Source organism: Cygnus atratus, chromosome 13, assembly GCF_013377495.2.
Source record: "Cygnus atratus isolate AKBS03 ecotype Queensland, Australia chromosome 13, CAtr_DNAZoo_HiC_assembly, whole genome shotgun sequence".
Taxonomy (NCBI): domain Eukaryota; kingdom Metazoa; phylum Chordata; class Aves; order Anseriformes; family Anatidae; genus Cygnus; species Cygnus atratus.
The window spans coordinates 2670771-2694485 of record NC_066374.1 but is presented as its reverse complement, the minus strand read 5'-3'; the positions used below and the strand labels follow the sequence as shown (position 1 = coordinate 2694485).

The 23715-nt window shown below is 40.6% G+C and overlaps 1 protein-coding gene across 1 annotated transcript in view; it reads right to left on the bottom strand.

The window, feature by feature from the left end:
* The window catches only part of COL4A5 (collagen type IV alpha 5 chain), a 79756-nt gene that overhangs the window by 45497 nt on the left and 10544 nt on the right, over positions 1–23715 (bottom strand). Inside the window, exons 2-6 of the mRNA XM_035541721.1 lie at positions 11973–12032; positions 2565–2654; positions 1277–1321; positions 496–540; positions 328–390 (exon numbers count right to left, since the gene is read on the bottom strand). Of these exons, the coding sequence (XP_035397614.1) occupies positions 328–390; positions 496–540; positions 1277–1321; positions 2565–2654; positions 11973–12032 (303 nt within the window). The remainder of the gene's footprint in view (positions 1–327; positions 391–495; positions 541–1276; positions 1322–2564; positions 2655–11972; positions 12033–23715) is intronic.

The following is a 23715-nucleotide window of genomic DNA, read 5'->3' as shown; positions in this document are numbered from 1 at the left end:
AGATGCAGCATATGATTCTAATCATGACACATTCCTCTCAATTGTTAGCTGTAAAATTGAGGATTGGAATAAAGTGACAAAGAAGTTTGCTGAGTACAAATGATGTGACTTGATGCTGGCAATTTATCACCAGCAACTGGTGCTTTAGTTACCAGATCATGACCTCTTCTCTCAGATGCATGTGGAAGTGCCTGGAATTACCTGCACAAATCAGCAACAGCAAGCGCTACTTCACACAATAAAGGAAACCCATTGGCTACAGTCAGAAGAACAAGAGCTCTTTATCATATTATTGTTGTCCTCATAAGAATTTTAAAGGGATTCCACCTTAGTTCCATTGCAGCCTGGGATACCCTGAGGTCCTGGTGGCCCGTCTTGTCCTGGTAATCCCTTTGAAGTTGAAAACAGGAAAGAACAGTTAGCTTGCGGGATGGTCTTCTGTGTCAGAAAGACAAAATAGACCAGATCATAACTATATAGCCCACTCCTACTTACAGGAAGTCCTGGTGTTCCTGGAAATCCTGGAAGCCCTGGCGGTCCCTAGAAAAAAAAAAAAAAATGTATGTTTTAAACAGTATGATGTGATTAGATGTACAAAAGGAATGACCAAGATTTGACTAAATGTAGCCTACATGTATATACACAAGAAAAACTGAAGCATCAGAATCACACAAAAAATAAGAATGCAATACTGGACAGCCATCAAGGTTCTCACCTCTCTGTCAGGAAAATATCCATGAAAACACAGAGAAGATGAAGGTAACAGAACATCTATGGTGAGACCATGTAGATATACAAAGAAAAGAAAAGAAAAGAAAAACTCATGGCACAGAAGATGGATGCATGCCACTGAAGTTGGTGACAACAGTTGTCACCCACTGAGGGATTTGACAAAAAGAAAAAACAGAGGCACGAAACATAAAGGGTTTCCAGACTCAGTGTCTCACATATTGACCCTATATACACATATAAATGCATACACAGTATTGGGATTACTCTCCCTAATGAGTTTATGGAAAGTAATACAAGCAATACATAAGATTGTGTAATACAATCAATTATTGCATTAATCGTATTACTTATATAATCTTATATTCCTTACAAAAAGTAATACACTCTCTTCTAGCTGATAGACATGTTTTGTCAGGAATAAGTTAATTTCCACCCCCCCCCCCCCCCGCCCCATAAATCACCATTTTTATGAGGACCCACTCTATACCTGGCAGTCTTTATCCACAATTCCAGTACATCAACCTAAAATTGCACCGATACTTACTCTAATTCCTTTGGGTCCAATAGGTCCTGGAAGTCCATCATCACCCTAAAAAACAAATAAATAACAACAACAACCAAACAAACAAAAAACAACATTCAAGCTTGCAGTCAGTTTTTCTATCAAAGTAAACTGTAAGCATGATAGAAGTTACTTTACATGTTTATAATAAGATGGCTAAAGATTACATAAGTTGTCATTTCCTGAATAAAAGAGTTCAAAATAATTTTATTTTGCGCACTGGACCTTGAGTTGAAAAGCGCTTGTTACAGCTGATAAACCATGACTTAGAGGAAATGTTTTTTTCATTAAAAACACCTAAACTTGCATGTAAGCAGAAACAGTCTGCTTGCTACTTTCATCAATTGTACTACAGTGTCCTCGTGTGGTCAAAACAAGATATACAAGATTAAGCTTCATAGTAAAATAACTGAGAAGAAAAGATATTTATGGAGTCCAAATACAATAGACTAGTTTCTTATAGAAGATTTCTTTCTCATTTCACTCGTTACACACAATTTTCTCTCTTAGCATAGCCTTTCATTTTTTCTTATCACCTAACTATTATTTTCTTTTCTTTTTTTTTTGTGCTTCTGCTAGTTTAGATTTTGGGTATTTGCAACAGAAATAGGCAGATCCTGGATAAGCTTGTGCATATCAAATATACATGCACTCAAAGGAAGGCTTTTCAGCATTTTAATGCTATGCCATACCATCTGAGCATGGTGATGTAATTCAGTAGGAAATAAAAAGAAACTGAAACCATCCAGGGAAAGCAAGGAGCATTCCTCAGTTGCCTCAGCATGGTTCAATGAGGCCTTCATTTGCATCACCCCACACAAAACTAGCCCATGAATACCACTAGGTGCAAACACGAGTTTGCAACACTGCCCACATGGTGGGACCCCTCCAGCAGCTAACACCACTCTCATCAGTAAACTAAGTAATGGAGTGCATTATTGTAAGGAGTAATAAAGCTACTTTACAGCACCTTGCCAAACCCGTTCTCTGACCTTAATTTGCTAGGGAAAGAATAGAGGTATACACACAGTGTTTAGAAGCACACGTGTAGGTGAGGAATTGGAAACTTCATGCAATCTTCTTCCTATGGTTGACTCTTCCAAACAAAAAAAGAACAACTAACGTATCCTAATCTAACATCCTAACTTCTGAAGATTTTGCCTATTAAACTAATGGATAATCAAGAATTCTTGGATGATTTGGGATCAGCATTAAAAACAAGCTAACGCTACCTAGCATTTTCACGCTATTCTAGTAAATTGGGACTTACCTTTGGACCTCTTGGACCAGGAGGTCCTTCTGGTCCTGGAAATCCAGGCAAACCTGGCTGTCCTTCCAAGCCCGGGAATCCCCTTTCACCCTACAAAAAGAATGGGTGTGGGAAGATAATACAGCAATAGTACAAGTAACATTAGAGATGTTCAGAAAACACACTTTGTCTGCTTTCAATAGGAAGTTACCATACAAACTCATTAACGTTATGATTAAACATCTCACCTGCTTAGCTACAGAAATTCCTGAATGTACACACATATTGCATTTAATTGCGCCACTTAAACAGGTTTCATAGAATGATTAGCCACTATTTAAGCTACCTATTTACAGAAATAATTCAACAGTAGTTCTTCTGTGCTGCCCAAATACATAGAACCCTCCCATCTTCCTATAAAAACATGGCTTCGTTAGTCACCAAGTCTCTCCTAAAAACTCCATTGTACTGCACTATGCATAAAAACTCCCAAAGGGTAAAGATCACTGCTATACTGTGACTGCTGTTTATCATCATTTCACAGACACAGATTGCTATTTGTAATACAAAAGTAACTGAGATCCTGGTCGTGTACTGTAGGCTAAACACTGTGTAAAGACAGAATGTAAAGATAGTTCCAGCCCAAAGTGCTTATGATCTAAATCAAGAGACAAGACAACAAAGAAACATTTATGCCTTTTATCTGTCACCTCATGCTAAAACTATAAGCTCTTAATCAGCAACCATATTTTGTTGAATATTTATGCAATGATAAATCACAACAGCTTATAAATATTACAACAAATATACCTCTACCACATACCATTTCACGCCACCCTGTAACCTGTCAGTGTTGCGATATACTACTTTACTGCAGTTTCAGTGTTCATAGCTGCAAATTCAAAAAATATTTGTTCTTTCTATACAATAGATTCATAAAGACCAGCAAATACTAAGGTTTCAGTAAGTACAGAATGGTTCAGAAATACCAGAATTAGGACACTTTTTTGTGCATATAGATTATTGTACACTTTTCAAATGTGTAAACCTATTTCCTACAGCTCTGTTACATCAACCAGTACATAAAACAATGCTTACGAAACAGGCAATTGCTCAGCATTAGTCCCTATTGCTCTACAGATTGTTTGGGTCCCACCTGCAAAGCAACTTCTGTAGATTTGCCCCAATGATTTTTTTCACAACTACATGAACCACCAAAGGAAGAGGCCTGTGCCTGGATTTGTTCCATCCTGACAAGCACCTTAATCATACAGTTAGGGCTGTGCATTCTTTTCTGTATTCTCTGTTCATCTTGAATTTTTATCTTCTTGCGTGGCTTCGGCAAGAATGGGAGTAGTAGCTCCCATATCTATTACCTGGCAGTCTACCGGCTATGACATTCTCTAGGGAACCGGGAGGCCCTGCCTAGATCCTCAGTCAAGGGAAGGAACTGAAGCAGGAATCTCTTATCTTCAAGAAGACAACATCAGCAGAGAACTGAAAACTGGGGTTTGCAAGCAGACAGAAGCATCTAAATGCAGCCTTGAACACAATAAGCAAAAGCCAACATTATGGCTTTGCTTATCTCCCCTCTATTTTCCATGGTAGCTCCACGCTGAACATGATTTCAGATACTCAGCAAGATAATAGCACTAGGTTTCATTCTTAAATCCCAATTTTCTCAGTGTGCTACTTGGGTAGGTGCTCTGTATTCCACCGCAGGGGACAGGAAACTACCAGTTGTGTTCAACACATTTACAAGGTGTCAGGAACCCCCCCCCAAAATCAGAGAAAACTAACACGGCCTCTCTTCCTCACAGCTTTTCCAGTAATTGCTACACTGCTTTGGATGACAACCTAAAGGCTGTGAGCAAGCCTGAGCTGCAGCCTTAGCTCTAGACAGTGAGATTCAGAAAGACTCCTTGGATAGGGATGGACAGCTCATTAACTGGTCTGCTAAAGCTGGCTTCCTAGTAATTAAAAGGTAAACATGCTCCTTGGTTACTCTAGGTCATATACTGCTCTCCTATACAGGGCAGACATCTTTTCTCCCCTGAGGAAATGTTGATTACAAAATAAATTGAGGCTAGCTTGAGTCTGACAACTGGAGTCCAGACTGTCTTTTTGCACATGAGATGCCAGGCTCTGCTTCTGTACGCAGCTCTACAGCCAGTATGCTGCCTCACCTGAAAAGCAAGACTGTAGGAGTGTTATTATCCTGGACCAGGATATGAAAGGGTTAGTGTGCCCCCAAAGGAGACAGAATGAGGAATTTGGGAGTGCCCAATAAAGAAAACATCAGACAGAGCCAGACTTCGGAGCAAGCTCCGGCAAGAACTGTGCTTGCACACTAAGGAAACACTTGCATACAAGAGGTGTGTCAGATGGATCAGGTACTAGCTAGGCTACACTATGCCTATTAATCTCAACTTGCTCACACTTCCCCTTTATTTTAGGGAAAGTAACATCTGCAAATGGATACTAGAACTGACTTTCAGCAGAGGGGTGGCCTTGTGTCATCTGCTGCTGAAGAACTGTTCTCTAAAATGCAACTACCCTGAAGTCTCCGCTGCAAGCTGTGGCAGAGCTGGGAAACCAAGACCTTTAAAAGTGAAAGAGGGAAACATACAAGGCCAAACAATTACACAAAAGAAGATTTGAAGGACTAGACCCAGGAACAAATGAGGGATTGCACCAAACGCTTCCTGAAGAAACTCTATCCAGCTAGTTATAAAGGAAATATTTGCACTATAACCACTATCTTTGATCAAAAAAATTGGTTGGATAAATAAAGGTGGGGAAGTTAAGGGGGAGAAACCAACCTGATCCAACTCTCTGGAACACAGATTTATTTATTTATTTTTTTTTGAACTGTCTTCTATTCAATGTTGCATAGAAGAATCCCATAACTGAGAACAGTTTTTAGACACAGCTCTTTCTTCCAGACTTTCCTACTGCACACCTCGCATATACTGTGCTGTTTTCATCAAGATTCAGATGTTACAATGCTGAATTTGCGAGGGAAAAATGCTTGCTGCCTTGCAAACACACATTGAAACAGAAAAGACATTTCAAATTTTTCACTGAAATAACAAATCCAATGAAAGGATCCTATATTGTTATGGGTGAGCTTCATGTCCCTGGGTAGCATGCAATATATTTTCTAACAGATACAAAAACTGAAAGACTTGCCAGCCAGTTCTACTTGCATAGGAAACTGAGAAACTCTGAATATTTTCTGGTTTGGACTTGAAGCTACTGAAGAAAAACATATACAGGAAAGGTTTAGGTCAACTCAGATCTCATCTTCTAATCCTGAAGGTACAGGATTCTTCTAATAGCAGAATAAAGATTTCTCAGCTATAAACCATCATTACCTTCGGGAATGAGCAAGGAGTCAGATTCTGATCTCAGACAAATCCAAAGTCGTTCCATTGCAATTGCCCTCAATCAGCTACACAAAGGTGGCAAAACTATCAGCTTATACGCTTGAACACTACTATTGCTTGGGGATTAGGAATTAAAAAATAGTTAAGAAACACTCTAAACTTGTTCTTTAAGTCACAGCAAAATATAGCCTATTAAACAGGGATATGGGAAAAAATGGGCATAGTTCCAGTGACTCTAATGATAGCTCAGAAGTATTTATAAAATCAGGGATAGGTACAATTCTAAGGTATGCAGTCATGTACGTCTCAAATTTCTTCCAGAAACCTAAATGTTTGTTATAGGATTTATGAGGAGAGAAACTAGGTTATTTACATAGATGTGGTATACTCATGAAACAAGACTTTAAAAGTATGAGAAAAACAAAAAACAAACAGGAAAGCAATAGTTAGCCTATTCTGGTGGCTAAGTAGTTGTAAGAGACCAGCTGTAACATTTGGAACAAGGATGTTCCGCTATGCAAAGCGCAATGTCAGAATCACATGAGTTTGGAACTACAAGTACCAGAGACCGCAATGGAAGACAGCATAAAATTGATTTTAAAGGACAAAACACACAAACCAAGAACTACTCAGAACACTTAATACAACACCTGCTTGACCTGCCAATTCTGTAAGCACTGCGTTTCTAGTTTTAAATCCACCTTCTTCTAGGATGGGAGCAGATGCCTGAGATTCTCAGCATGCGGCCTCGACACTTTTTGCCTATGCTATGCTCTGAAATTTTATTAATGCAAACATTTAACTTCAGGTATTATTATATTTTTTTTATTTGCAAGATGTTAACATAACTCCCAATCTGAGCAATTAAGATGAATTAAAGATGAGAGCATAAAGTACTCCAATTTTCAACTTTGCAAAATCCACCTCTCATAATAGATTTGGCAACAAAGGCACATACATGGTTCCTGCTGTTGCTACAAAAACAGCAAGCATCAGAAAGTCTAAAGACAGTTGATTACACGTGGCTGCTTAAAACTAGATTAATATTCTAGTGTCTGTAGTAATAAAAGATGGACAGCAGGGAAGAAGTGATGCAAGAGGCAGCTGTATTATTCTTCTCCTTCCTAGACAACAGGGTGAAAGCTACAGCAACCCATCTCATGTACCAATAACATTAGTCAATGTAATTTCTTCCTCAACTTAAAGAGCATTAACTTAAATGAAACTATAGGATCTAACAAAGGCTTTATTCAAAGGACACAGCAGCCAGCCACAAACAGGGGTATTTAAAGATAGTTTAATACTGAGGTAGAACACAATGAAAGAAGTCTCTGCCATGATTTTGTATTCTTCAAAATACACTAGTTTCTTCAGAAGAGCATTTGCTTTATCTTGCAAAAGCAGTCGCAGTCCAAGTTCAATGGTCGGTCATTTGCTAGGGCTGTAAACTTCAGAATACAGGACCACGTTAATGCATTTCAGGCCAATGCTTATGAAACAGACACTAATCACAATTATGATAAAGTGATTAAAGTTTGAGAATTTAACTATTTCTTAGCAGTTTTTAATGTAACAGTGGAAAAAAATGAGCTGCAGTCACGTCTGTACTAAGCTGTGACAAAGAAATAGGAACCTTGAGGATTTTACTGATATTTTCTCCTGAGGCTCAGTTCCAACTGTATGCATCCAAGGAGTCCAAGAATGTTTTTCTTTTGCAGAGGGCTAAGGATTTCTTACATCTGAAATGCCTCCAGAGCTCTGGCATTACAAGGCTGCTCTTGCCACAATCTTGTGCACTGAACTGTTACCTGAGTACATGAGGAGCTTGCAGCCCAGTAGGGTCTTTAGCACCCCAACATAGTTATCAACAAACCCAGTAAACTTGGCATCTTCTGAAGATTTCCTTTAAATGACTGTGGACTAATCACATGTAGTAACTAAAGGGCAGCTTCTTAACTGATTTGATTAGCTTAATTTGAATGGCTAGAACCAAATAGGCCTGATCACCTAGAATAGCATCATGTATGCCCAGTTGTTATGAAGTGGAACTGCACCTTAGATGCCGTAAAAAAAACACACCAACGCAGCCCCTCCTGATTTGAGCCACATGTTTCTACTGAAGCTACACAAATAGTTGCATTGCAACTCAGCATGCTTCAAAGACCTGATCTAGCTGAAAACTAATACAATTTACAAAGAGACCTGTTTTCAGTGAGATGAGTTCACTGACAGCTCTGAACTAAGAAGCAATTGTACACATCCAGTTGAAAAGTGCAAGCAATTCCTATAAGGATCTGTATAGGGCAGATTAATCTTTACTTTAGTTTTGAATAGAACCTTATGTTCTGAATAGAACCTTACCAGATCCAGTTCACTGAGAAGCAGCTTACTGAAAGCAGAGAACAGCACTGTGGATCTTGGCTGTGATCAATTTTCAACTCAGTAATTTCTTGTTTTGTTTGTGTATTTCCTATACTACCAATTTTAATGATTTAGTTTAGTAAGGTGGGCCTGAGCTGAAGACCTTTACTGCATTGATTTTTGTCAGCTATCATATTATGGGTCCCTGAGGCAAGACCAGTAAAGTATTCTTATTTGTTACAATTTAATTTGTATTACTTTGCCCAGTGTGTTAGAATTTGGATATCCTGAAGGAAATGCTAGGATACTGAGAAAGAAGGCTCCTCCTGAGTCTCAAACGGAACACACGAGGCTGTGCTGAGATGAACAAAGCAGCACTTCTTAGTTGACTTGATGCAAATAGACAGCAACTTGTATGCAGAAGCTGTTTGCAGGCCCATAATGAAACAGTGAAACAGAAGGGAGGGCTCAGCCGAGTGCATTTAACAAGGCTTCTCCTGTCCTCCCAGCACAGTACCAGGTTCCGTACGCCTGACTTCCAGTAGTTCTACAAGTACATTGTCACACTTCCAAGGGGAGAACCAAAGGGGTGAATATTTATACAGCTCCTTGCCTAACGTTGTTCATTGCCAATTAGACGAGGAACTATAGGGTCTGACTCCAGCTTCAGAGGTCACTGGAGAGGGAAGCAGAAACACCATATGCTGAGTGTCAAATACAAAGCGAAGTCTGAAGCTTGTTGTTGCAGCAGCAGTTTGCACTCAACTGGAACAGAGATAATATTGGCAAGAAAGATAGGTTCGAGATGGTATCAGGCTTGGAAACCTGCATCACATGTAAAAAACTTGGACACTGATTGATCAACTTCATTATCTGAAGACAGCCCTAGATGTCTTGCAGCTGTACAAGACTTCAGAAAAAGTTTAATGTTAAAAATAACAGAAAACGTTATGGACATAAGTGACAGACACCTCTTGTGGTTCCCCAGATATGGATTGTGGAATCTGTCAATGCATCAGACCACTAGGATGGTCTGTAAGCTTCTGAAGGGTTGTTTAATAAAAAATGTCTGGCATGCCTCAGTATTATGCTGTGTTTAACTTGACTTAGGTGGAGAAGGAATCACAGTTCCCAGATTTCATAGCAAACATAGCAAGTCTTCCATTCTAAGGAAGAAAGTCTGTGTCAGATATGTCCACCAGTTTAAGGAGGTGTTTACAGCTCCCTCCGCATTCTCTAAAAGGGCTCACAGACATACAAAAAAAGAAATTCTTACCATAACTGAAGTTTTGTTTTCCTTTGTCCTTTTTTTTTTTTAAAATGAAAATATTTCACTTTGATTAGGTTGCAACCATATAAGCTTCTTCCAAGATGCAGAACCATTATATAAGTATCTGGTCTGTTGCTATGCTTGCTTTACTGAAGGCTTTTTTCCCTTTCACCCTTTTTACAGAGGGTTATCAAGCCTCTCACTCTGCTACTTAAGACTAACTACAATCTGCTCTACAAAAGATACAAAAAGGTCAACTTTTGTAGGGAAGTGTGAGAGTTTCTCCTGCGCAGCTCTCCTAGATGATTGGCTTGGACAGTCTGGAGGAGCAGAAACAAAGCCCACAATACATAATGACACTTCAGAGCTTGACTGTGAACAAATATCATATACTCCACTTGCTGACTATATTTGGACAAAAAGCTCCCTGCGACTCCAAACAGTTCCAAGATTTTTTTCTCCATAAAGTGACTATCACCATGTCATTAAATGACACCAAAGGACTGGAACGTGTCAAGTGGGCCATGATCCCAGTGCACGTGTAAGTGGCATACAGAACACTGAATCACTGAGAGAAAACAATTAATTGGTTTTATTTAGAATGTCAGATGTACTTTTAGATGTTTCTTATCCATGCCAGCCAGTAGTTGTGTTCACTGGATTCACAAAATAGCTGTGACTGGTGCAGAAAAAGGCTAACTGTGCATTACAGATGGGTTCTCCAAAGTTGCACCTGTTGTGGTTGTACTAGGAATGTAACCCTAATGCTTGAACGCCTTCAAACTAAACCTGAAACAGTTCTGTGACTAGTGTTAGGATACATCTGGTTTAGCCACCTACATTTGAAGATCCTGTAGGAATGCAATGACCAGGTTCAGGTTTTGGCTAAGCAAATCTAAGTCAGAAAACTTTCCATTGAGGGGATATCGTCTTTCACTAGGTACGTAAATTGGGAATATACTTGATGAAACAAAAGCAAGTAAATGCTAAGGAATAACCTCATCTGTTTGGAACCATCTGGATGGTACATTTGGCACCATGAATCACTCTGAATTTTGGACGTCTGCCTTGTTTAACCTCAGCCAATAGTAAAATTCTGTATCAACACCACGTTGTGCTAATGCAGTGACTGAATATTTTGCATCTTTTTGGTTCATTTGATGTTAAGCTTATTCATATAACTTCAAAATCACCTTTGACATGTTTCAGAAATTAATCTAGAGCATTGAGGCCTTCTTAGAACCTTGCTGAGAGGGGCCAAGTACTTTGATAAGACAGGCTTATCAAACTCTTAGAAGTTCACATCTAAGAAGCCTCCATTGCATCTGAGGCAAACTTCACATGGCTATGAAAGTGTTTGAGGCACTTTCTCTCCCTCATTGTGATCATATTACAGCCGTACCCTGCGACAACAGCTGTTACATGCTGACTATTTAACCAGAATTTACTTAGAAGCAGGCTCCCAAAGTTGCCCAATTTGAGCAAGTCCTGAGCTGCACAGCTACATTGCGCACTGTACCTGAAAGAAACGCTGAGTACCCACTGTTTCCTCAGAGGACAGATTTCTAAAACCATAAGTATTAGCAACAGAAGCATGAAGGACTTAATTAAAAATATAGAGCTCAGACAGCAAGAGTGGAAATCCAAGCTGCATGGAAGCAGGAAAGCTTTGGGATTTCAACATGCATCTCGTGGCCTTAGACTACTGGCCATGCAGCCCAGACAGCCCATTGCACTGGATCAGCCACACAGGTTTTGTTACTCTACTTGATCTGAGAATACAGTTTTGGCCACTAATCGACTGGTCACTTGGCAGCTATGGATGTTCAGAAAGCTGCATTTGAATGGTCACCTCCAACTTCCAGCTGAGCACCTAGACAGCAATCACCTTAGCATACAGCTGTATAAGCTGTGGGTTAGAAATAGTGCAAGTCCAGAGCACAATAGCGATTGTCAACTACTTAGATCAGGCAATGCAAGGGAAGTGGAAAAAACCCACGCTAGTTTAAAATTCCCACTGAAACATTACTAGTGGGCATTACTGTACAATCCACAGCTTAGCTTGCCCATAGGAACTGATTACAGTAGCCAGGCCTTAAGAGTTATTTCTACATTACTAAATTCATCTCTTTTCTGCTTTATACTCCCACATTCCTGCAGAATTGTGTCTCATTCCCCATTTTTTGATAAAACAGTGATATGAAGCTCTGTACACCATCAGATGGACCACTTGGTTTGACTCAGTACCTGAAGCTGTTATAACAGCTATATACTTTGGTGCATGCCTACAACACTGTCAAAGAACAGACAGAAGCAACAAGTATAATTTATTCACAAACTTCAGTTATCTGGAGATGGCATATGGCTCAGTGGTCTGTGCATTAGTCCAACACAAAAAGATATACTTACCTTTTCACCTTTAACTCCACTGCAATCACATTTGGATAAAGATGTACATCCGTGGCAAGCCTTTAAAGACATAAGAAAAGATTAAATGTCGTTAATCACTGTAAGACAAAAAAGTCTACAATACTACTGCAAAAGATATTCTAAAACATAAGCCTACAAGGTTCGTCATCTAGACTTTATACATGTGTTCAAAAGTAATCTATTGGAATTTTGACCACCTCTGTTAATAGACATGCTTCAATTCATTACAGTTTTATTGGCAATTTTACAGATTTTTAGATATATGCTTAAGCACATTTTATTCTAGTGCTAGGTACAACCCAGCACCTATGGCCTGCACATTGAGTGCCCGTTTACGGCTCCCACGAGTAGATGTCAGGTTTTGAACAAGAGTTTAACCAAACTTAGAGCTTATTTATAGTAGTTATTGGCAAGATACTTACTACCCAATTAGTTCTTTCTCCCACAGCTCAGTTATTGAGAAGAGTTTAAAAAACTAGATTTTATCTAGTTGCATTCACTCTCCACCAAGAATGACAAGCCAGCTAAAATGTTCCCTCACATATGGGCACAGGCTGATACTAAGGGGGTCAGAGGAAGGAGATATAGAAACTCAATTCACAAATATGATGCAAGTCAGGTAACTATTTGCTCAGTTTAAACTCTCCCCCACTCAACATATGATACTCATTACAATTCCTTGCTGATTTCAGAAGTGAGCTGTTTAAAGAATTGAGATTTCTGAAATAAATGAAACTTTGTAGAATACCTGTACATAATACACAGACAATTGTCAAGCCTCTTTCAGTGAAAAAGATAAGCAATGTTAGATGATACACTACCCAACATACTTGAGGATTTAACTTGTTCTGAGGACATGTGCAGCATTATACTAAACAAGATGACAACACAAACACTGGAAGTTTGGAAAGCTGAGGCTGTGAGGTCCCCCCACCCCAAGTAACCCCTGCAAAGAACACTACATACAGAGAAAGTTTCAGGCAGGCAGGAGAGCAGCCGGTTTGTCAGTTCTCAAGTACACCCACACTGACTCGAGCCTTCATTATCCCAGAGACATGACCCATCACCTACCTGGCATTAACAATGCCCTGGCTCTTAGCCTAAACACATTACCAAGCATCAGAAGGAAGGCACCCAAGTAGCTTAATTCACCAGGAGCTACACAAACCCTCGATAAACTATCTTGGGGCAAAAGGCAGAGCTTTGAGTTTTAAGTGGGCAGTAGTGCTACCCAACACAACCAGGACATATCTCCACACCTTTCATTTAGCTTTTGTAATCAGTTTCTTGATTTGATGTACATGAAAACTCAGAATTCTCAGTTATCAGGGAGTTATTGAGCTATTTCCTAAAGTGCAGTTGAACCTTCCTAGACAGTTTAGGTTTTCAATGATCAGACCGAAGTCCTGAGTAACCTGGCCTGCCCTCATAGCCGACCCTGCTTGGAGCAGGGTGTTTGGCCAGATGCCCTTCTGAAGTCCCCCTGCAGCCGAAGTTACCCCATGAATTCTCTATCCGATCCTTTTCACTTTCAGAAGCATATTTGAAAAAGGCAAGATGCTTTTGAATCAGTTTTAGGATTAATCTCATTAATAAAGCTTCATTTAAAAGGGATTAACCTTAGTTACATGTAATATTCCCTTGCCTCACAGTACAAGACTAACCCAAAGTCTCACCGTGCCCAAAGTCTCTACCTGTCTCGCCGTGCCATGCAGCAGTGAGTTTCCCACCACAAGGACAACACACCAAGATCTACTTGAAAGTCTTAGCTGCCTCCAAGAGGCAGGGGGGAAACATCAGCACTTATTAAAAACAACTAAAAGCTGTGCAGTGGTAAAAGAATCTAAATCAACACAACCCAAATCCCATATAGCCCAAGGAAGACCTTCATGGCAAAGCGTGCCCTCCAAATCCCACTGAGTTCCCTAGGGTACAATCCGTACCCATCCCCTCTTATCCTATACAGGGTGAGAGGAGCCTGGCTGCATCTTTATTATAACCTAAGAAATGAAAAAGCTAGAAGATTCCCCTCCTCCCCTGAAGCTTTATTCTGATCTGGAAGGGGGAAGTCTCCCCAGTACCTCCTCATACACCCCAGGTTCCACCCTCTCAAATCTGGGCATCCCAAAATGAATCAAAGCCCCAATCTTTAAGTCAGCTTGTTTATGACCAGGGACTTGTGCTGATTTTCATTCTTTACAGAGCCAAAGCAGCATCTTTTTTGTATATGCTGGTAATAAATAATGGTGGATATGATGCCAAAAGATTAAGTGCACCCTTCCCAAAATTGTGCCATTAAAAACAGCTTTTTACTAGGACGGGTCTTCCTATATAAAATACTTTAAAGAGTGCTTTTCTCCCTTATCTCATTTTTAGTTCAAAGAAAAAGTGCTCTATGTTAATCACTATAGCTCCTACCATAAGACTTTTTTTCCTTTTCTTAAAGGAAACATCCCTGTGACTGTCTTCCAAAGTCATTTATATATTCAGGCTGGATTTGGACACTGGACAGCCACTTAACTTAGACAATTAGCCCACCCCAAAGAGTCAAGTGTACTCACTGAGCACTTTGACAGATTGTTTTGCATACTCAGTTCAGATGTTTTCCCTGCAAGAAGGGAACACGGTCTTTCCCAGACAGAAGTAAGGAGAGCTGAAAACAGCCTGTAATCAGAAAGTTCTCTTCAAATACTCACTGCAGTTAAACAATGGGGGTTTTTGGCTTAAATCCTAGGACAATCTATTCGCCCACGAGCTTATCAAGCAGCATTCCCTCAGCAGAGTCACTTATCTTCCTGTACAAAAGCAGTAGTTGGACAGATTGTGTTTTTTATTCTGCATTAACTTCTATCCCCACCACATTAACGTTTTTGAACTAAGCAGTTTGAAGAGAAAGCCCTAGAAATTTGTACACTATCAAGATCAGTTCACGCCACTTATGGGTCACATAGCAATCTAACAAAAACCAAGTCCAACATCTTGGCACAGTCAAAACCCAAGAAGCTTAATGACCTATTCTAAATAAAAGCTTGCTTCTTGTTTAGACTTTTCAATAATCTCAAGGTCTTTATTTTTTTTTTTTTACTTGGGAAAGCAGGCACAAGAATTGTGCTACAGGAGAACACAAACCGTGTAACAAGCCAGCACAAGTCTGAAAGCCACTTTGCGGCCACAGGCAAGAGACTTGATATCACAGATTTAACTCTATCTCATGTTAACGCAAAAATGAATCAAATCCAGGCTCCATGCTATGCACAGTAGCAACTACATTTCAAACACAGAAAGCCTACATTAAAATCAAGATTTAGATGGCTGCTGCTAGTAGTTTGCCCTCAGTAACAGCTTCATTATCAGAACGAGTGCCTGTTAGCTAACTTGCTGTGTCTTCAAACAAAAAAATTGACTTCAAGCCTCAGTGGAGCTCCTGGAACTCCAAGCTGCACTTGGTACTACAGGTTAGGGAAACTGAACAAGGCACCTGTGGCTTCGGTAGTAGCTCAAATCCTAGCTCTGGTCAGTAGGATGCAGTGTAGACCTGCGACAGAAAAGAAGATATTGGATGGAATAATGAATTGTGGCTTGATCATAAAAATTTGATCATGTAAGCTCTATGACCATTAAATTCTTTTAGTTTTCAACTACAGGAGGATGGACGACGAATGGATACAGCTTGTAAGACCGACCGCAGCTTCTTAGATCTGCTTCTTACCTACTGTGTGCCTGCTGAGAACCCCCTCACGTACCTGTAAGGATGAACTCACTGACCATCACTGCCATTTCCTTTGCTGTGACTTTTGCATAGCAGGACACAATCAAGGGCTCTAATTAATCTATTCAAGTTGAGCTAATCCTTTCATTGGATTTTCCTGACAGCTTCTCCCCCATTGAACTAGTGTGTGGAGAGCAAGCTCTTTTCATTAGGGTATAAAAGGAGGGATGGTATTGGTTTTCTAGTCAAAGGATAATTCTTTCAGAACAAGCTCAGTCTTTTGCGTCTTACGTGGACTGAAAAAAATTGCTTTATGCCACCAACAGAATTGATTTTTTATTTTTTGGTTTGTTTTCCAGTTTGAAGAGGTACACATTTGAAATCAAAGTCACTTCTTACTCTTGGCCACATGTTTGTAACAATTGGCTCACTGGAATGAATAAACCTAAGTTATCAAGATTTGTTTTGGCTGGAAAACTGCCTTGAGCATTAGGCACATTCCCCTCTTCTCATCAAGCCCAGAGATGTCAGTTACAAGGCAATTTCAGCATATCCCACTCCCTCCCAACCTCTCAGCTGCCATTCACAACCATATAAACAAATAAAACACACACAAGACAGATGATGCTATTCCTGGAGATATCTGCAGCTTGGGACTTCCTAGAACTGTGAAGGGAAAGGGGAATCATTTTTGACTACTAAGAGCAAGTTAATAAAAGTTATAGTGGGGTGCTCGATGGCTTCAGATAGATTACCCTGACTTTATACGAGAGGCAGAATCGAAGTAACAACACAGTTAATCATGTTACTAATGTATTAACTACAGAGGCATATAGATGGGAGGCTTAACTGTGCTTTGGGAGTGATTTACCATTATAGCCACCCAGCTGCAGGGAAGTAAGGTACTTGGCAGAAGGGGGAAAAAAATCTAAAAAACCCACAAGCTGAAGAACACATTAGTATCTAAGTTACACACTAGCACTTGGCCATTGTTATTTAACAAGAATTTAATGCTCTTTCTACTGTAGAAGTTAGATATAGGGGGGGATGCTAGTCGTTTGACAGAACTTGAAATTTACACATTAGAAGTTAATAATCAAGAGAAGGTGCAACTTCTTACAGAAGCACAGTTAGTGAATCGAGGTGGTGTCTTTGAAAACAATTAAAGGTGTTCTGAAATAATCAGAACTGCTTACAAATGATTTCTCAATCTCTTCTCTAGCTGCTTGAGATATGGAAAGAAAGCCCAGCCTCAGCATTTATAAGCTGAGTAATTCCCTAGCTCCTTTCCATCCCCCCTTACATATTCTTTTATCAAGAACGAGTTTCCTGTGCAATAAGCCCTTCCATTTCTCAAAGAGTACAGCCACGTTATTTTACCTACCTAGCACCACAGTTTGTACTGACAGGCTACGTGGTTTCTGGACAGCTCAGTTCTGGTGGTGGCAAGAGGTCAAGGAGGAATCAAACTGATAGTGGGTATCCACTGGTGTGAAACGCTGTTGTGGCCTGCAATGCATTAAGATTTCCTTCCTGATTTCAAGGAGCACTGAGCTTCAGCATGAGGCATCTGTGGGGATTAACGTGCACAAACCAGCTTCACAAACAGATGTTGTCCTGAAGGGAACCGTGCAGTTACTTGACACCACTATGTCGTAAGCCACCTTGACAGGTGAGAAGAGTGCCCTCCAGCAGGGAGGAGATGCACACAAGTCACTGAAATCAAGTTCTGCCTAGGAGAAACTGGCCAAAATTCTCCATTTCAAGAAGTCTGACACATACTTAGATCACAGGAGCTTAACTGAACTGTGGAACGATACTCCAGTTTGTGAAGGAGCAGATAGCAAGCAGTAAAAGCTAAACAGTTGATATACACTCAAGCCATACTAAGCAACAATTGCAGTTTATCTCCTGTAATTGCATGTTTGCACAGTTGTTTTTTTCTAATGACTTCTCTAGAATTTACTTGAGCACGTGATTAAGTTTGTAGTTTGGTTTTACCAAGACTTCCATTTACTGGAATGGCCTAAGGAAAAACCAGTCACAAAACCATTCAAAAGCAATTCAGCTTCAAGGGCTCCCTCCCATACAGGGCACACACCTGTGGACTGTCCCCCGTAACTGCTCTCAAACATGAAAATCACAGTTCTTTCCACACCTGCAACAAAGTACAGGAATAACAGAAGCACTTGGGCAAGGCTGGTGTGGTTGAGTCATTCTGCTACCTGCAGCAGGCTGAACTGCACAGCTGCTCAGGGAAAGAATTAGTGTTCTTGAAAGGCGTAGGTCTCAGCCTCAGGATGGACACATTGCTGACCAAATACTTCAGGCTTGATGCTTCCCCTTCCTTCCAAGCGCTGTAAAAAAGCGCTTATTCATACAGAGTCCCGCTTTTATTATTAACAACCTCAGATTTAGGTCTCTCCCTTCAAGATTTGCCAGCACCACATGACTAGCCATTAGTTTGCAATGAGACTACAAACTGACCAGGCAATAAGAATTAAAAACAGTACTACTTGCTTTAGAGAGCAAAGCAAAGAAAAAGAGCTGACTGAAACACTGCCTTGCATTCCGATAGTCGTATCAAGCCACAAAGCCCAGAACCAGAAGAACGAAAGGTACATCAAACCCCTTGAGCGCTCCCTCAGCATGCATTATGCCCACAACATTTTTGTAGCCAAAGAGGAACGGGTGCTGAGAGAAACAGTGGAAGTGTTAATTTGGCTAAAATCCATGGTTTTGAGATCTTCTAGTCACAATTGACTATGTCTGTCTCTAGATCACATATATGGGGAAAATAAACCTATTTCCTGGCACTGCTACCACACCAGGCTAGCTCGGGTGCACACAGCTGTCACGGTTTAACAGCATCCTGCAGCTCATGGAACTACTGCAGTAACTGCTTATCCCCAAGCTCAGTCCCAGCCACTCATCACCTGCCCTTGGCCACAATTTAAAGTTGATAGAAGCTATTTACACTTGTTGGACAACTGTGGAAGCCCAGTTCCTAGAAGGAAGTTTCTATGCAGTGGAACAAATTCTGCATCTCCTGCAGTTCTTCCAGCTGCTCCAGTGCCTAAACACCATTATTACCCTCTGCACTGAGGCATGGCAGCTTCCCCAGACAGGGGCATAAGAGTGTTTTAACATCGGGAAAAAAAGGGAGCATAAATATTTGTACTTTAACAATATCAAGACTACCTGATTAAAAACAATGAAGTCACCAAACATATAGAAAAGCACATTACAAATGTCTTTGCCCTACGAGGAAGGCTCCCACACTTATCCTGCTGGAGCCATGCAAAAGTTTCAAATTCATTTATACCTCTATTTACAGTGGCAAAGAAACTCAGCCTTGACATTCCACACAAAGATTAAGCTTGATTTTGGTGGTGGTCCTGAAGAACATATACTCACATCTATTAGCTGGCCAAGATCTGTGTAACAAAACACCTGCACAGTTATCTAGCTAAGGATTTACTACTCTGACAGGTCAAAGATTTCACCATTTATCTTCAAGTTGAGCTTTCCTTTCACTTGCCTGGACATGAATATAACCGAGAAACAAAAGGGTTCATGGGGATTTGACAAGTAGAATTAAAGCTGCTTTTGTGAGTTCTAATTATGATTTCCACATACATGCTCTTTAGGTTTAAGAAGAGTACAAGTCTGCAGATCTCACACATCTGAGTACTTAACTGTCAAGTCAGCCATGGCAGCACAAGACCTCACAGTTCCAGAATTCAGCTGGCCACTTTTTTTCACTGAAGTATCATCTTTATAAGCAACAACATTTCTAAAGCAAAACTGATTTCAAAGTGTATCTCTACATACTCTTAAGTAATTGTTTTCCTCATTTTACCTTCCTAATGATAGTAAGAGAATAAGCATCCTGATCTAAAATGCAAGTCAAAACACATGTTTACAGAAGTTCTTGACCAGCTTTTTACTTAAATTGAGGGAACTTCTGAAGCATAACTTAACCCATTACACCTTGAGGCACCATCTTTCTTTGAAGTCTGCACAATACAGTATCTGTTCTAACTTGCAGACAAAGTTCTTAGCTGTAGTAGCCATAGCTCTGGCCACTGAGAATGAAAACATGACAGAGGCAGGTTAAACAGATTGAGGTGTCGAACTGATATACAACCCTCTTTCCTCCTCTTAAGAGGTAATATTAGGTTTGGTATTTAGACACCTGAACACTTATATTGTCTTTGCTGCTTTTAAAGCAGTAGCAATATGTAAGGATTGCCACCACAAAAAGCCACCACCAACTTCCAGACTCAGTCTTTTTACTGAATTCAAGCCCAAAGCTTGTGTAACTTTCATCCATCCCCAAACTGTAATCATTTGCCCATGAAGACTTTTTCCATGTAAAGAAGACTTCCCTGCAAGCACCCCAGGGAATGCTCTGTCCTCCCTTTCCTGGAAGCTCCTAAGGACAACTCAGAGAAGAGATCTAGAGAAGCACTCACCTGCAGATTTGGGCTGGTCAAGTGACCTGCCACACAGCAGCAGCTGCTGCTGCATGGGAGACTCAATCAGCAAATACGCTGAGTAGGAGCAGGCTGTCCCAATGCCTGAACTGCTGAGCAGAGCTAGAATCAGACGAACAGGGGAAGAATTCCTCTCTAGCAAGCTGCAGAAGGATGCAAGTCAGCAGGAGGAAGCTTACACAGAAACAATCCTTACCCTCCCAGAACTTAGGGCTTTCCACCTCCCTTTTTTAAACAAAAAAATGTGAAAGCAATGGGCAAATGTACACAGAGGTTATCCCCCAGGAGCAGGGGGCATTGCAGTCTGTAAACTCGTGTTTGGTTCCTGAACCAAGACAAGGACAGAAAGTGAGCTGGGCACGCTGTCAGCTCCCAGACCTTGCTCCCTTTCTCTGTACTTAGCTGTAAGAGGAGGAAAGCCGAGAACTCCCCAGGACATGCAGAAAACCTTCAAGCTGAGTTTGAACAGCCAGCCCTCATAACTCACAGTAGCTCATTCTCATTTTCTAAAAGAACCTAAAAGAAAGTGATAGTTGCCACCCTGCTTTAATGAGTGCTGCCAGACTTGCACTCAACTGTAGGCAAAGAGAAGGATCCGGACAGTTCCCACTGCTTCTCAGAACTCATATTTCTGTGGCCTGTAAGACTTATAGAACAAGCGGGCTTCAGTGTAGTATGCTCACCGGGTGGCATACACAGAAAGTAAAATAATCATATCAAGCTTCACTGCCCATTTCACAAACATTTCAAAGGTGAGATTGAAGACACCTGAAAAGCCAAGTACTTCTATCATAATGAACTCAACTCTCCAAACCCCTCAACACTCTGCTGTAAGAATTTGTGAAAGTGTCCTTAAGTGGCAGCTCAGGTTAAGTACCACCTTTATGCTGCCACTGTTTAGATTTGACAAGTACACAGCTGGTAAAAAGAGTGCAAGCAAGAGAAATTAAGACAGAACACAAACCACCAGATGGTCTTTTCTGCCCACTTTGCCTTCAAGTACATGAGCCACAGATGCCGTACCCATTTCCTTGCTCAGCAGACACTGCAGTACCTGCACAAACCTCTGAACAGATAGGTTCGGTAGAGAAACACCTTAAACAAAGCAACTCTTCAACTTTCAGTTTTGCAATAGGAGATTTTGGGCAGGGGCAGATGACATACCACCTCTGTAGGCAGCCCACACTTGACTACTTTTGATTTCAGTTCTAAATGCTCAACTCTGATTCTATTCTTTCCTGGAAGCAATTTAAAAGACATTGGAACCAACCCAAAAGATCCTAACAGCTGCTTTAAATGCATTTCCTTTGTTTTTACTCTATACCATACATATGAGGAAATGTTTTTTCCATGAATACACTGGAAATAACTCCTTGATGACAGCTCCACAGCTAAGACTTCAAGAAATAAAAACTTGCACTGAGGTTGCACCTTTATATACAGGGAAAGTCTGAGCGTGAACATGCACTATGAGGGGAAATACCCACAGTACGCAAGAGATGAAGTCAGTACCGCATTTCTGTTGGCCTAGTTATTGTACCACATATTGATGTGAACATTAAAAACTCACATCAAACCACCCTCTGGCTTATATACAGACCATAACCAAACTCCTTAAACACGTACATTGCAGTGTAGGGGAACAGTTTCATTTAAGCATGCCTTCATCTTTGCCTGTCCAGTTACACATTTCTGCGACTAGCTCTAGCACGAAGACACCTGACGTTCAGACAGCAGCAGCGCACAGTAAGTCACTTTGCTTTCCAGGAAGTCTCAGTTTTATTTGAATTTTACATACATGTCTCTAATCACTAGCCTCTAGAGGCTTCCTGATTTTTTCCAGATGCAAATAAAGAGTGCCATATGGCACCCATTACAGGTTAAGATTTACTAGTGATTTAGGACCTTTCCCAAGTGACAGGTGTCAGATGTTTCCACTTTCTATAACCATGTCCAAATGTAACACAAACCTCAGGCTAACTGTCAGCCAGGCTGCAAGCCTCACCTGCCTGCGAGCCAAGTATTACAGTCATAATGCCTCTCGCTCTGGCAGCATGTCTCTAATCCTTTCCTGGGTAAGGAAATGGAATAAAGACACAGGCTCTAGACTAACTCCCCAGAACATGTCCTACTCCTCACCTTTGCATGTTGTATGGACAACAGAGGAAGCTTCAGTCCCTTAGTGGAAGCCACTCATTTGACACTTACAACTGCACCTTCATGTGGTGTACACATGAAGCAGACCACCTGTGAACAGAACTCCACTTCTTCCTCCGAGAAAGAAGAAAAAATAGAACAGCAGTTCAGATGAATCTAACAACCTCTCTGTGGTCTATTTTGAAACTACAGAAAGCACTAAATTAATACCAAAGATTAAGCAAGTATATGTGTTGAAAAGAATAGAGGCTGTGCACAGCAATATTGTGTTGAGATGTTATCTGAAGTAGTACACACCCTCTTCACTGTCAGAACAAGACCTAACTCACTTGAAGCTTGGTAGATGTCTGGGGAATTTTTTTTGCCATTCTTTCAGTTCTTGGACCAAGTATCATAGCTCCAAGGTTCTTCTAGTTAGAGCTGTTTCATCATTTGTTTATGCCTGTAGCATCAGCATATCCAGTGTGTACATTTTAATACCTAAACCTAAGTGTGGTCAGTGCTTTTTTTGTATTGCTAAATACAGATAGAAACTACCCTCCAGTCTCAAGTAATCAAATTGGAAAACATATGTGACTGTAGAGAAGGCCAATTTAGACAAGGAAGCAATGAATACAAAGCAATTGTCCTAACCCTCTCCAAGTCACTTCCAAACAGAAAAGAGCATCAGGAGCTGGTGAGTTGGGAGGCCCTTTTCTTCTATCCACAAGGCTTCAGACATCCCTAAAGCTGATAAAAATTGGAGATATTTGGTGGGCATTAGATGCCTGTTCAGGAACTTGCATGCTTACCTTCAGCAGATGAATAGTAGGATACTCTAGCCCCCAGTGTTTGGCTACCTGCTAATGAGAGCTTGGGGTCTCCTTAGAGCATCTGTCACTTGAAGCCCAGGGAAGATGATCAAACTGTACCTTGCTGTGAAAGAGCGAGCTTACAGGGATACAAAGGACCACAATAACAGTATTCTCCCAGAGCATTTAGTGCGGACAAAGGAAAAGTGGGGCTGACTGTATTTTATTGCCTTTAAAGTGCTAGAAGAGACAGACTGTCTATTAGCACTAGCCTGCAGCTATCTAGGACACACGATCTTGGAATCAGATACTCAGACTTGATTAGAAGTGGATTTCGTTCCCTTACACGTGGGAAGCTACATCTAGAGGCTACACATTACATTATCACAAGAGTTGCTACATTTGGTTTGCGCTGATCATCCCTGAACAGAAAGCACGCCCTAGGAATTCAATTGCACTTGTCAAAGGCTTGCTACTTTAAGAGAAATTGAACCCATGCCAAAAAGCGAGCTAAAAGGACCACAGATAAGATCTTTACAAAAGGCCTTGAAAACCAACAAGTTTTT